General features: G+C 37.9%; 1 protein-coding gene across 6 annotated transcripts in view; it reads right to left on the minus strand.

The window, feature by feature from the left end:
• The window catches only part of EML5 (EMAP like 5), a 168586-nt gene that overhangs the window by 128471 nt on the left and 24689 nt on the right, over positions 1 to 15426 (minus strand). For 5 of the 6 annotated variants that reach the window (XM_032405737.1, XM_032405736.1, XM_032405735.1 and 2 more), the window contains exon 2: positions 10329 to 10488. In XM_032405737.1, coding sequence (XP_032261628.1) covers positions 10329 to 10488 — 160 coding nt within the window. Of the gene's footprint in view, positions 1 to 8482; positions 8565 to 10328; positions 10489 to 15426 lie in introns of those variants that run through there. The other variant, XM_032405739.1, reaches the window with a different exon arrangement.

The raw sequence follows: 15426 nt of genomic DNA on the forward strand, positions 1-15426 counted from the left end.
TACCCTAAACATCTCTCCTGCTAAAAACTAAAAATGCTGGATAAAATGTAAATGGATTCTATGTTTCCATAATCTTTTTAAATGCACTGCTGAATTATGTCAAGGAATTATGAAATCTGGAACAAAAACAAAGAGATTTCAGACAGGAATCCTGGAGGGTAAGAGAGCTCCCACAACCACTTTATTCTAAAGGTACCAGCTAACTCCTGGTAAGCCTGGTTTTTGCTCTATAGGCTGGACAAAAATAGGAGATAAAGTTTAGGGCCAGTCCAAGGTGTAGATTTGAACTTCAGACTTCTGACTAAAGCAGTGAATTCCTCAGAATAAGGGAAAACAAGAAACCACTCCTTTAAAAAAAAAGGGGGGGGGCACGGCAATTCATGAAGGGGAAGACAATCCTCCCTGAAAACTGATAGTCAAAAGCAGCTTTCACACGGTCATAGGGCCTAACTCCACGTTAATTATGAACCCCTCAAGTGGAAAATTTCAGAGTGGTCCTGAGGATTTCAGTCTTCAGGCATTTTCAACAGTGTAGCACAAATATAAATCCTACCTGGAGAACTGACACTTCAATCCATCCCTCAAAGAATTCCTACAGGTAGCAATTCAATAAACATAAAAATAAACACCCCCAACCGCCATAACCATAGGAAATAAGGGACTATGAGTAAGAATCAGCAAGACAAATAGCAAAATCAGTTCTAGAAAACATCAGACATTGGAATTATGAGGGGAAGAGAGAAATAAAATTAAGGTTTCAAAGTATCTTCATATGAGCAAAGAATAGGAGACTGTGAAAAGTATTCAAGCAGATCTGAAGAAGCAAATGGAATTTCTAGAAATGAAAAATAAATGAAATTTAAAACACAGTGGAAAAGTTAAATAGGCAATTAGAGGGAGATGAAAATACAGAGTTAAGGAGACAGTGAGATGGAAAGTGTGAGAGGGGTTAAGAAACACAAAATATGGACTTCCAGCCATGAAGGAGTATCAGGGTCTGAACTTGCCCCCATGATAAACAACCAGAAAACTATAAAATGTATGAAACAAATGCTTTCAGACATTCATAACAGGAAGTGAAGCACTGTGAGCTCTGAAAGAGGGAGAAACAAGGTGCAGGTACTTGCCCCAGCCTTCACCTAGGAGACAACTTGCAGATTATAGCATAGAAAGGTAGAATCCAAACAGAGCCCAGCAGACTTGCTGATTTGAGAAGACAGAGCCTGGAATTCAGAGAGGTCAAGATGGCTAGAATTTGCAGAGCACAGAAAGAGCTCCAGAAAATTTGTTTATGGGTCCCCTTGAGAACACCAATCTTTGCATGCTTAGGGTGAAATCCATGAGGCCATGCAAAGAACAAATTCTGGAGGAAAAAAAAAAAAAAGCAATTACTGGGGAGCTGAAGCCAAAAAATTCCCAGAGATCACAAAGGGTCAAGATCCCTTGAGTTCCCAATAACCAGAATGTAGATATTTCTTTGAATTCACTAGGTATTCAATGGGGACCCCAGAAGGGTCACAACTTAGTGGTGAAATTAAACCAACAGTTCTGGAGGAACAGCTACTTTAGCCCTGTCCCCCAAAAGTGTGAAAGCAAGCTTTCACAAGGATCAAACTGATCCACAAGGAACTTAACTACCTGCCAGAACAATGTCCAAAATATTTTAAAGGAATACAACAAAATCTAGAATTCAGAATGTAACACAATGTCCAGCATCCAATAAAAAATTATTGGACATGTGAACAAAGAGGAAAATGTGACAAATAATCAGGAGAAAAATCAGTTAATAGAAACAGACCTAAGAACCACAGAAATTAAAATTGAGACATTAGCTATTAAAATGAAAATGTTCAAGATGCTCAAGAATTATTTTATTTAAGATTTTGTTTTTAAGTAATCTCTACACCCAATGTGGGGCTAAATCCCAAAACCCCAAGATCAAGAGTTGCATGCTCCACTGACTGAGCCAGCCCAGAGCTTTACTCAAAAATTATTTTAGAGCAGAGGCTGCTGGGAAGATGGCGGAGTAGGACGTCCCTGGGCTGACCTCTTGCCGCCTGGCCGCCTAGAGAGCACCCACGTCGGCATAAATAACCCAGAAAGCAGCCCGAAAACTGGCAGAACAGACTCTCTGCAGCCCAGCATAGACAAGAGGCCACAGTGAAGCAGATCCACCCCCTCCCATCGCTTTTGGCAAGATCCCGTCAAAGCAGTGCCACAAGCCTGGCAGTGTGCGCGCGGCCCAGACAAGGGTCAGCACCACTCCAAAGTGAGTCCTACCCCAGGGAGAGGGGAAGATAACCACGCACCCGTCTGACTGTGACCCCAGCAGTGGGCTGGGGTCAGGCAGTGGGTCTGACTGCAGGCCCTACCCACCAACAAAAGCTTCTCCGGGGACGACACAGGGACAGTGCCTGCAGTTTGGTGCTACTGCATCTCTGGCAATCGCCTGGTCTGACTCAACTCAAGCCCTAGGCAGCCTCGGAGCAGTCCACTGCACCACGGGCACCCGACTCTGCCCACAACAGGCAGAGAGCCATCGCAGACAACAGGACTGAAGGCAAACACATCCTAGCCACAACGGTAGGACACCCCTGGAGCAACACACATAGGAGACACCCCCTGAAGCATCAGGTTCTGGGGAACAGACATTGCACTACAGGACCTCTTCTTCATAAAGCCACTACTTTCAAGTGCAGGAGACGTAGCTGACTTTCCTAACACAGAAAAACAGACAACGCAAGAGACAGAATGAGGAGACAGAGGAATATGTCCCAAATCAAAGAACAGGACAAAATCAGAGCAAGAGACCTAAACGAAACGGAGGTAATATGTCTGATAGTGAATTTAAAGTAACGCTCATAAAGATACTCGCTAGAATTGAGGAAGGACTGCAGGACCTCCATGAGACCCTCCACCAAGAGATAGGAGACATAAAAAAGAACCAATTAGAGCTATTGGACTCACTAAATGGAAATAAAAATAGACCATCTGGAATAAATAGCAAGCAAGAGGAAGTAGAAGAAAGGAACAGCCACCTGGAGGACAGAGTCATAGAAAGCAATCAAGCCGAGCAGATGAGAGTGGGGAAAAAATACGCAAAATGAAAATAGACCCAGGGAACTCAGCAACACTGTCAGGCATAACAGTCACATGATAGGGATCCCAGAAGGAGAAGAGTGAGAAAAGGGGGCAGAAGATTTGTCTGAAGAAATAATAGCTGAAAACTTCCTGAATCTGGGGAAGGAAAGAGAAATCCAGATCCAGGAGGCACAGAGAGCCCCCAACACAACCAACCCAAAGAGGTCTGCACCAAGACACAAAGTAAATAAGATGGCCAAAAGTAGTGATAAAGAGAGAATTTTAAAAGCAGCAAGAGAAAGGAAAGCAGGTACATACAAGGGAAACCCCATACGGCTATCAGTGGGTTTTTCAGCAGAAACTCTGCAGGCCAGAAGAAAGTGGCATGATAAATTCCAACTGCTAAAAGGAAAAAATCTGTGGCCAAGAATACTCTATCCAGCAAGGCTTTCATTTAGAACAGAGGGAGAGATCAAGTTTCCCAGAAAAACAAAAATTAAAAGCAAAACCAGCCACGTCCCTGTCACACACAAAGCCATTGGCCTGTGGGTCCCAAATTCACAGTCCAACCGCCCTCCTGCCCAAGTCAGCATGCACGGTCTGCCACCTGCTAAATGCCAAGTCAACATGCCTTCACCTCAGATTGCCAAGGGCTCAAATTGACACTTTTCCCCTCAAATTTCAGCCCCTGTGCTCAAGTTTGTGCACAAAAAGTGGGAATAATTATAACAGCAGAATGAAGCAACCCAAACATCTATTTCTGTGGAATATAGAATGGATAAAAGGAGTGTGCTAGGCTGAGAACATCTCCAAAAAGCACATCAAAGAACAATACATACAGCAAGATTCTGGTTAGTAAAAAAAAAAAAAAAAAAAAAACCTGGGAAGAATAAAACAAGATGAAACCAGAGAGGGAGACAAACCATAAGAGACTTCTTAAGCATAGGAAAGAAACTGAGGCTTGCTGGAGGGGAGGTGGGGGTGGATGGGGTAACTGGGGGTTGGGCATGAAGGAAGGAACGTGATGGAATGAGCACTGGGTGTTGTATGCAACTGATGAATCACTGAACTCTACCTCTGAAACTAATAATACACTATATTGTTAATTAATTGAACTTAAAATTTAAAAAAAGGAACCCCCCCAAAAAGAATTATTTTAAAACATACAAGGAATAAAATGAGAAATAAAAGATATAAAAGAACATGTAGAATTTGTAAAAATAAATATTAAGTTATGTGAAATAAAAATTCACTCCATAGGATTAATAGCAGCTTAGAGCATTAAGAAAAGATACAAGTCTGTTGTCCTTCTCCCTCTGGTCCTCCCCTGCTCGCACTTTCCAATCTCTCTCTCTTTCTCTCTCTTTCTCAAATACATAAAATCTTTAAAATGCTGAGGGGGAATAAGGTAACAGAATAGTATACCTAGCAAAATTATCTTTTGAAAATTGGGTCACAATAATGTTTTTCAAGTAAACAGAAGATGAGAAAATACACCATTGACAAACCTGCACTAGAAGATATGATAATGGAAATTTCTTCAGGCAGACAGAAATGATACACTTGTGAATGAAGAATGCCCAAATGGCAAATATGTAAATAAGGCTTTTGTTTTTAATTTTCTTTTAAAACTGTTTAAAGCAAAAATAACAGTTATGAAATTTACAAAATATGTGTAAGTAAAATGAATAATAGCACAGTAAACAGAAGGAGAAAGGAAACAGTATAATACATATATTTTTCCACATTCTTTCCAAGTGCATATGAGCTTCATGAAGATCACAAAATAAGCCTAAATAAATTTAAAAAATCAAAATACAGACTATGTTGTCTGACAAAAACAGAAATTAGAATAACAGGAAGTTGTACAGAAAATCCTCCAAATGGGTGGAAATTAACAATACACTTCTAAGTAACTGAAGGGTTAAAGAAGAAATCATAAAGATCAGCCCACAACACATAATTTGAAAAGCACTGGTTTAGAAGCAGGGGTCAGCAAATTACAACCCTCAGGCCAAATCCTGCCTGCACCCTGTTTTTGTAAATAAAATTATATTAGAGCACAGCCATACCCATTCTTTTACAAGCTGTCTGTGACTGCTTTCCCACTACAATGTAGAGCTGAGTAGTTGAGCCAGAGACAGTATGGTCTACAAAGCTTAAATATTTCCCGACTTGTTACAGAAAGTTTACGAATCTCTGATTTAAAGCATAGTTGCTGATACCAGACTGCCTAGGTTTGAACACTAGCTCCATTTCTCACTAATTGGATTACTTTTAGCAGTTATGCAGCCTCTCCGTAGCTTAGTTTCCTCACCTATTAAGTGGGGATAATAAAAGTGTTTCATAGGGTTAACATGGAAATTAATATATATATGAGAGTTACTATATGATTAATGTTATATAAATGTTTGCTATCATTATTAGTTTACCATAACCTTAATTAGCTTTAAGAACCTATGCCCTCAGGGCATCAGGGTGGCTCAGTTGAGTGTCTAACTCTTGGTTTCAGCTCAGGTCATGATCTCATGGATTGTGAGATCGAGCCCTGAGTTGGGCTCCGTGCTCAGTAGAGAGTCAGCTTGAAGATTATCTCCCTCTGCCCCTCCCCACACTCACACACAGGCATGCGCAGGTGCGCGTGCGCACACACACACACGCGCGCTCTTTCTCTCAAATAATTAAATCTTTAAAAAAAGAGAGAAAGAAAAGAACCTATGCCCTCTTCCTGTCCAAATGAGAAATGCCATCTACCCAGTTAGAAACAGATTTCTGCAAAGTAGAATTACTATTTAAATCCTCAAATGGGTGGAAAGAATGGCTCCCATAAAAAAGATACAGTATATACATAGTATATATGGCTCTCCATCAAATCATGCTGGCAGAAATCTCAAGGGAACAAGAGGAGAGGATTTGCTTTCTTGAGAGTCTTTAATAGTTGGGAACTATAAGGTATCAGTATCTAGCTGAAAGAGGGGTGCCTGGGTGGCTTAGTGGTTAAGCATCTGCCTTCGGCTCAGGTCATGATCCCAGGGTCCTGGAATCTTGCCCCGTACTGGGCTTCCTTCTCTGCCGGAAGCCTGCTTCTCCCTCTCCCACTCCCCCTGCTTGTGTTCCCTCTCTCGCTGTGTCTCTCTCTGTCAAATAAACAAATAAAATCTTAAAAAAAAGAGATCTTTACCTACTGTGTTGAGATTAAAATTTCACAAGTATCAAGTGAGGGACAGTTAGAGAGGCACTGTCCTTTCTCTCTGACTTGGCTCATCATATACACACAGCAAACCACACTTGGTCAAAAGCTTTAAAACTCCATGTATCTCTATAGAACCTCCAAACATCCAGCTCAGTATAGGCAGTAACAAAAGAGATCTGGGAGCACTTCCTCTGTAGCCCTGATAAACTTATATAGCCAAAATCAACCTCCCTCAGCATAGGTTAAGCAACAGCAGAGAGGATAAGGTAGAAATTACCAAGCCAATACTACTTCTTCTCCTAGCTGTCATTTTTTACTTTATCACTTTTTCTCACATTTAACCCAGCCTATGTAGATGAGGAAGAAGATTAGGTCTTCCAGTAAAAGTAATGCTTTAGGGGTGCCTGGGTGGCTCAGTCAGTTGGGCATGGGGCACTCCTCCCCCTCCCTGCCCCATGAGCACTCTCTCTCTCTCTCTCTCAAATAAATAAAAATAATTTTAATTAATGCTTTAACTGTATCTTGGAAGACTGAGGAAGATCTGGGTAGAAAAGTACGAGAAAGTGTTTCAGACCCGAGGACACCAAGATTACAGAGATCAGGGTGCTGTCAGGAAAAAGCCTAATTCAGGGTGGCTGAGGGGAGGAGTGCCACCTGGAAAGTGGCAGGAGACAAAGTTGGAAAGGTAGGCCAGAGCCAGAGAAAGAATAAACTTTTTGTTTTAATAGAGTTGGACAAAGAGAGATTCACTTTTAAATGTGTAATATATGGTATATTTGTATGACACTCAAGGGACGGGGTATCTAGAGTTAAGGAGAGAAGCTGGGGCAACTGTTAGCTGACGTGGGCGTTAAAATCATGGCTCTAAATGATCACCTAGAGAGAATAAGTAAAAAGAAAAGAAGGCTACAGACTCCTAAAGAACACTGACATTTAAGAAGCAGACAGAAGGAAAAGCTAAAGTCAGAGAGGGAGAAAGAAAGCCAGATAAAGAAGCCTCTATTCATCTTCCCAAATTCCTCCTTGATCTTAGTCCCAAACAAAATCTTGGTTCTGTCCATTAATTGAATTGGAAATATTTATTAAAAAGTTCTAGCACACTAAATACTCAAATAAGAAAAATATCCCAATAGACACAACTAGATGATCCCATAAGTTCCTGCAACTGTGAAACATATTCAAATAAGGAACAATTATACTTAAAAGATTTTAGTAGGGGGGTCCCTGTGATCTGTGTTCATTACATAAGAACTAATTGTCATAATGTTACAAAGTAAAATCACAAATTTTGCAAAAGATGCAGGGCTTAAGGGAGCAAATACTGGTAAAATTATAAATAAAGCCATCAGAAATTAGGATCTGGCAAAGAAATAGAAAAAGACTCAAGAATAATACATTAGGCACTTGAGATATGTCCTGATATCAAGAGATTGCTAAAAGGCACTTGAAAAAACCAGTGAACTCCATTATTTTTACAAAAATTACTCTCTTCATAATCATATGCCAACAGTCAAAGGTAAACTAAAGCATTTTATTTTGTAACTGACAAAATTAGGTTAAAAAACATTAACACTATTCTTATTTATTCTGCAAATCACCAGAGCTGTAACTATAGCTTAGATTTTAATATGAGAAATGTTTTTATAATGTATTGTTGTATTTTCAAGACAAAGTACCACTCAAATTTTCCTTCTTTCCACTAAGAAATCTGAGTCCCTGTTTGGTGTGCATTTATATAAGTAGACTTTTCAGGTTCTAATTATTCTCAATAAGGCAGACTTCTGGTGTTAGAGTGGATATTCAGTCCATTTAGAAGAAACCCTCTGGGAAAATAACATTCAGCATTACTACCAACAGAGAAACTCATTCATTGGATAAATCTTAACAGAGCCCTTACAGTTTCAAATCTAGTAGAAATGCAAAAATCACACAATATTTCCCAGTTGATATCTCATGAATAGTTTATAGATATTAGTGAATAGATATGTTCTCAAATATATTTTTTAACTAAAGCATTTTCTCATTAATATCATTTCAGAGATACTCTTCTTAACTTAATCTTCAATTGGCAGCAGTTCCTTATAAGCTTTAACTATATTTGAGATGGATGAGTTCCTTCTGAAATATCAATCACTACCTCCTAAGTTCCATGTTTGGGAGGCAGGAGAGTACTGCGGTTAAAAACACGAGCTTTGGAGTGTGACTGACCTGGGTTTCCGCTCTGGCTCCATTTACTAGCTGTGTAACCTGGGGCAAGTTATTTAACCTCTCTAAGTCTCAGTTTCTTTATCTGTAAAATAGAGATAATAATAATATCTATTTCATAGGGTTGTTGTGAGGATTAAATAAGATAAGGTAAGCTTAGCACAATGCTTGGTACTTAGTATGTGCTCAATAACTTTTAGCTGTTATGTTTTTTTATAAGCTTAAATTTTTAAGTAACACTTTTTCATGAAGATCTGTGATAATAAAATACATGTACCCAAGGCTTTTCTTATAAGTTACTTAAAATAAGCAAAATTAAAGGCCTTTCAACTAGGAAAAGCTATAGGCATGACTTCCTTGTCTATATTAAAGAAGTTCCTCAACAATGCAATATCTTACATTTAGAAAGAGCAATTCCAAAATTAGGAAGAAAACATCTGTGTTTAAAGTATACAGAAGCTTATTATAGTTAATACATCTTGGACTTCATAACACTTTTGGTAAATGATGAAAAAAAAAAACTGTGGAGGTTTGTTTCATAAAATTTAATCTCCTGTGAGGTAGGTAAAGAGTATTAATCTCTTCCTTTAAAAAAAAGAAAATAGGGGCGTCTGGGTGCCTCAGTCGTTAAGCATCTGCCTTCGGCTCAGGTCATGATCCCGGTGTCCTGGGATCGAGCCCCGCATCGGGCTCCCCGCTCCGTGGGAAGCCTGCTTCTCCCTCTCCCACTCCCCCTGCTTGTGTTCCTGCTCTCACTATCTCTCTGTCAAATAAATAAAATCTTTTATAAAAAAAAGAAAATAAAATTGATATGAGGACAGTAAGGGACTTGAAAAACAATAGCAAAAATGGGACACGAGTTAAGGTTCTATAATTGCCAATCACTGCTACATAGTGATATTAAACCTAGAAGCACATTTTTCCCCAAATGAAAGGTTCCAGTTAAGTCTTTAAAGATCTCTTACCAGACTCTTAAGTCATATTAATCTATGCTACTCAAATAAGCTATTCCTCAGTTATAGATAAAATATCTACTTATCATTTTCAAGGGAACACAATGTAATGTTTCTGTAAAATCTCAATCTATAAAATTAATTTTATGAACTGAAAAGCAGGTAACTAAAATTTTTCTAAAAATTTAAAGTCTAATTTTAACATAAAAATTTAAAGACTATAAATTAACCACATCTGCAAAATTCAACTTCTTACTACTTCTTAAATATGTGTTAGGTATAACAAGTTCCATGACAGTACCACAAAAAAGTTCTTGGCATGTTTAATTTTTTTTAACAATCATTAACTAGAGGTAGATAATAATTTGGGAACTGATAAGTAAATGGAATGATAATTATATCCTTTGTTTTCAACTTTGATTTTGTATAAAAATAGCTCATATTATAGGAGTTGCCTCTATTTTCAATAAAAAATGTAATTTTAACAGAAACCTTTAAAATAACTGAAAATTAAAATGTATACAGCTCTACTTTGAGAAACCTAGTTTTCCTAAGATGTCTCCCATCTGTCTTATCAACGTACACTACCTGGAAAAGAGTTATTTATATGTAAAATTTTCTAGGACAACCAGGTAATATTCTACTGAGTCAGAATCTCTTTGGCTTTCATAATAGCATTAATTAAAAAGTTCCTGATACGTGAAATAAAGACTCCTTATTGTTCTTATTTTTCTTATGTTCATTAACTATCCACCCAACCCACCTACCTCTACCCTTGAACAAACAGGTACTTTTCATCTATTGCTTTCCAATTTAATATTTATAGATATATAATCATTTTCCTATGGTACACATTTTTAAGATATAGTTAGGAAAAGAGAAAAAATATCACATACCTGTCCATCTAAGTCGAATGCTAAACAGGCTATACCATGTGTATGAACATCCTTTAGAACTGATATGGTCTGCACAGTGTATGAATCCCAAACACAGATATAAGGCTCTTTCCCAACTTGTCCTGTTGCTACTAATACTCGTTCAGGATGCAATGCAAGGCTGCAAAATAAATAAACAAATAAATTGACTTAAAATTGCTTATAGAGCTTTTATAGTATTTGATATATGTAAACTTTATATATACCAATGCAAAAATTAGATGTTATCCATTTAAAGTAATATGGATTTAAAATAACTTCTACAGGGGCGCCTGGGTGGCTCAGTCGTTAAGCGTCTGCCTCCAGCTCGGGTCATGATCTCGGGGTCCTGGGATCGAGCCCCGCATCGGGCTCCCTGCTCAGCGGGAAGCCTGCTTCTCCCTCTCCCACTCCCCCTGCTTGTGTTCCCTCTCTCGCTGTGTCTCTGTCAAATAAATAAATAAAATCTTAAAAAAAAAAAAAAAATAACTTCTACAAAAATCCATGCTAAGAGTTATTACTTGACTAGTATATATATGTGATAAGCAGTTTGATGATAGACTTCATAATCTCTGTAATATGATACAGTGTAAACTTTGCAAGAAAAGAATTCTCACAAGGGATCAACTGCACCACAGTAACAAATTAGTAGCAACCTCACCATATGCCATTTTCCCATTTGGTATTCATCTGTTTTTAAGCCCTCTCTCCCATTTTACTCTTTTATTGGGTAGCGTTAGACCAAATCTTAGTGTCCAAAAATAGTATTTAGCAGCACTCCTACAGTAATACTTTAATTACAAATCCCATTCTTAATTGAAGTAAAACTGGTATGTAACATAAGTTTCAGGTATACAATATTATAATTAAATATCTGTATTAATCTCAAAATGATCACCTCCAAAAGTCTGGTTACCATTTATCACCATACAATTGACTTCCTTCACCCATTTCGCCCACCCCTCAACCACCTACCCTTGTAGTAACCCTTGTAGTACCACCACTACCCTTGTGATAACCACCAATCTGTTTTCTGTGTATGAGTTTGTTTTTATTTGTTCTGTTTTTTTAGATTCACATATGACTGAGATTATATTTTTTACTTTCTCCTTCTGACTTAGTTCACTTAATACCTTCAAGGTCCATCCATGTTGTTGCCATCTGATTTCACTCTTTTTATGGCTGAGTAGTAGTCCATTGTGCATATATAACATATATATATGTATATATAAATCCTAAATAAATAAATATATATAGATAGATTATATAGATTATAATACAATGTATATATTACCCATTCATCCACTGGTGCACATTTAGATTGTTTCCATATGCTGGCTATTGTAAATGATGCTGTAATTAACAACAGGATGCATATATCTTTTCGCATTAATGTTTTCATGTTCTTTAGATAAATGCCCAGAAGTGGAATTGCTGGATAGTATGGCAGTTCTTTTGTCAACTTTTTAAGGAATAGCCACAGTGTTTTACATAGCAGATGCACTAATTTACATTCCCAGGGTTTTATTTACAAGTGTTCCCATTTCTCCACATCTTCTCCAACACTTGTTTTTTCTTGTCTTTTTGATGATAGCCAATCTACCCTTGTGAGGTGGTATCTCATTGTGGTTTTGATTTGCATTTTCCTAATAATTAGTGATGTTGAACATCTTTTCATGTGCCTGTTGGCCACTGATTTATCTTCTTTGGGAAAATGTCTATGCAGATCCTCTGCTCATTTTTTAAATCAGATTTTTTGTTAAGTTGTATGAGTTCTTTATATATTTTGGATATTAATCCCTTGCCAGATATGTAATTTTGGCAAATATCTCCTCCCATTCAGCAGGTTGCCTTTTCCTTTTGATGATGGTTTCTTTCACCATGCAGAAGCTTTTTAGTTTGATATAGTTCAATTTGTTTACTATTGCTTTGGTTTCCCTTGTCTTTGAAATCAGATCCACAACTACACTGCTAAGACTGATGTCAAGGAGCTTACCAACCTGTTTTCTTTTAGGAGTTTTATTGTTTCAGGTTTTAAAGTTTTTAATCCATTTTCAGTTGATTTTTGTGTACAGTATAAGATAGTGGTCAAGTTTCATTCTTTTGCATGTGGTTGTCCAGTTTTCCCAACACCATTTATTAAAGATACTGTCCTTCCTCCATTTTATGTTCTTGGCTCCTCTGTCATAAATTGTGCATATATGTGTAGGTTTATTCCTGGGCTCTCAATTCTGTTTCATTGATCTATGTGTCTGTTTTTTGGTTTTCTTTTTAAAGATTTTATTTATTTATTTGACAGAGAGAGACACAGTGAGAGAGGGAACACAAGCAGGGGGAGTGGGAGAGGGAGAAGCAGGTTCCCCGTGGAGCAAGGAGCCCGATGTGGGGCTCGATCCTGGGACCCTGGGATCACGACCCGAGCCGAAGGCAGATGCTTAATGACTGAGCCACCCAGGCGCCCCTGTGTGTCTGTTTTTATGCCAATACCATATAGTTTTGGTTACTATAACACAACTCTCATTTCAAGAAACAGAAAAGTCACCCATAGTTCACAGAAAATAATCTGAGTCTTTAAAAACAAGACAAAGACCTAACAGCTGGTAATCGTTTATGTACATCAGCAGAAGGCAGAGAGTGAATATAAATTTCTCCATAAATTTTTCTACAAGTAGATTTAGATTATGAGATTCACCTTTGGGAGGAAAAAAAATCACTCCTGGCATCAGAGTGAAGGATGAATTCAAAGTGGGAAAAGTTAGGAGCATATTAAGACAGAATCAGTTGGGGACTCCTGGATGGCTCAGTTGGTTAAGCATCTGCCTTTGGCTCAGGTCATGATCCCAGGGTCCTGGGATCAAGTCCTACATCAGGCTCCTTGCTCAGCAGGGAGCCTGCTTCTCCCTCTGCCTGCTGCTCCCCCTGCTTGCTCAGTCTCTCTCTCTCTGACAAATAAATAAATAAAATCTTAAAAAAAGACAGAATCAACTGATTGGATGTAGTGAGTAAGGGAAAGGGAAGGGTCTAAGATGACTCTAGGATTTCTGGCTTGGGCATCTGAATGGCTTAGATGGTATTCATCAAGTCAGGGAATACTAAATGAGTAACCAGTGGGAGGGAAGATAAGTGGGAATGGAAGGTCGGTTCAACATATAAAAACAAACCAATATAATATATTAAGAGAATAAAGGTCAATCCTAAAATAAATAAATAAATAAATAAAGGTTAAAAAAAACCTCACATACTTTCATCTCAACAGACAGAAGATACATATGACAAAAATCCAACCTCTTTTGTGATAAAAATATACAACTATGAATTAAAGAGAACGTTCTCAATCTGATAAAGGGCATCTATGAAAACCCACAGCTGTGACCACATTTAATGGTGAAAGCCTGAAAGTTTCCCCTCTAAGTATAGGAACAAAACAAGGATGTCAGCTTTTGTCACTTCCATCCAACACAGTACTGGATATTCTAGCCAGGACAATTAGGCAAGAAAAAGAAACAAAAGGGAGAAGTAAAACTGTATCTACTTGCAGATGACATTATCTTGTATACAGGAAATCCTAAGGAATCACAAACAATAATAAAATAAATCCCAAGTAAAGCTAATAAATGAGTTCAGCAATGTGGTAGGATACAGATCAATATAAAATATCAGTTATATTTCTGTACACTAGCAATGAGCAATCTGAAAATTACATCAAGAAAACAATTTCACTTATATTAGCATAAAAAAGAAGAAAACACTTAAGAATAAACTTAACAAAAAAATATAAGACTTAGGGGCGCCTGGGTTGCTCAGTCGTTAAGCGTCTGCCTTCGGCTCAGGTCATGATCCCAGGGTCCTGGGATCGAGCCCCGCATCGGGCTCCCTGCTCCGCGGGAAGCCTGCTTCTCCCTCCCACTCCCCCTGCTTGTGTTCCCTCTCTCGCTGTGTCTCTCTCTGTCAAATAAACAAAATCTTTAAAAAAAAAAAAAAGGTACAAGACTTGTACACAGAAAAGTACAAAATACCATTAAACAAAATCTAAAAGATCTGAATAAATGGAAAGATACATCATATTCCAAGCCTGTGATATAGTTAAAATGGCAATACTTCCTAAATTGATCTAGAGTTAAAACCAATCCATGCCAAAATACCAGTTGCTTGTCTTGAAGACATTCACAAGCTGATTCAAAAACTGAGAATAGCTAAAACAATCTTGAAAAAGAACAAAATTGGAAGATTCAGACTTCCAATTTCAAAACTTACTATAAAACTAGAGTAATCAACACAGCATGGTACTGGCATAACAGAGGTGCAGATCGTGAAACAAAACTGAGAGTCCAGAATTAAATCAATACATTCATGGTCAACTGACTTCCATTGAAGGGTGGTGCCAAGATAATTCAAAGGAAGAAGATGGTGTTAGGACATCTGAATATCCACAATGCAAAACAAAGAATGTGGACCCATACCTTAAACCATATACAAAAATCAATTCAAAATGTGAGAGCTAAAATAATAAAATTCTTAGAAGAAAACACAGGCATAAATCTTACTGACCTCAGATAAAATAAGGGTTTCTTAGATAGAAGTGACAAAAGAAAAAATAAAATGGGCTTCATCAAAATTAAAAACTTTTTTTTAAAAAGATTTTTATTTATTTATTTGAGAGAGAGAGAGAGAACGACCAAGAGAGCACAAGCAGGGGGAGCAGCAGAGGGACAGGGAGAAGGCCTGCTGAGCAGGGGGTGATGCAGGGCTTGATCCCAGGACCCTGGGACCATGACCCAAACAGAAGGCAGACACTTAACCGACTGAGCCACCCAGATGCCTCCAAAATTAAAAACTTTTATGTTTCAAAGGACAACTATCAAAAATAAGAAAACAAAACACACAAAATGGGAGAACATAACTGCAAAGATTTGATAAGGGACTTATATCTATAATATATAAAGAACTCAACAATAAAACCACAAATAACCCCATTTTTTAAATGGACAAAGGATTTGAATAAACATCTCCCCAAGGAAGATAGACAAAAAGCACATGAAAAGATGCTCAACATCATTAGCCAGCAGGAAAACGCAAACCT

This window comes from Phoca vitulina, unplaced genomic scaffold (assembly GCF_004348235.1).
Source record: "Phoca vitulina isolate PV1807 unplaced genomic scaffold, GSC_HSeal_1.0 scaffold7, whole genome shotgun sequence".
Lineage (NCBI taxonomy): Eukaryota > Metazoa > Chordata > Mammalia > Carnivora > Phocidae > Phoca > Phoca vitulina.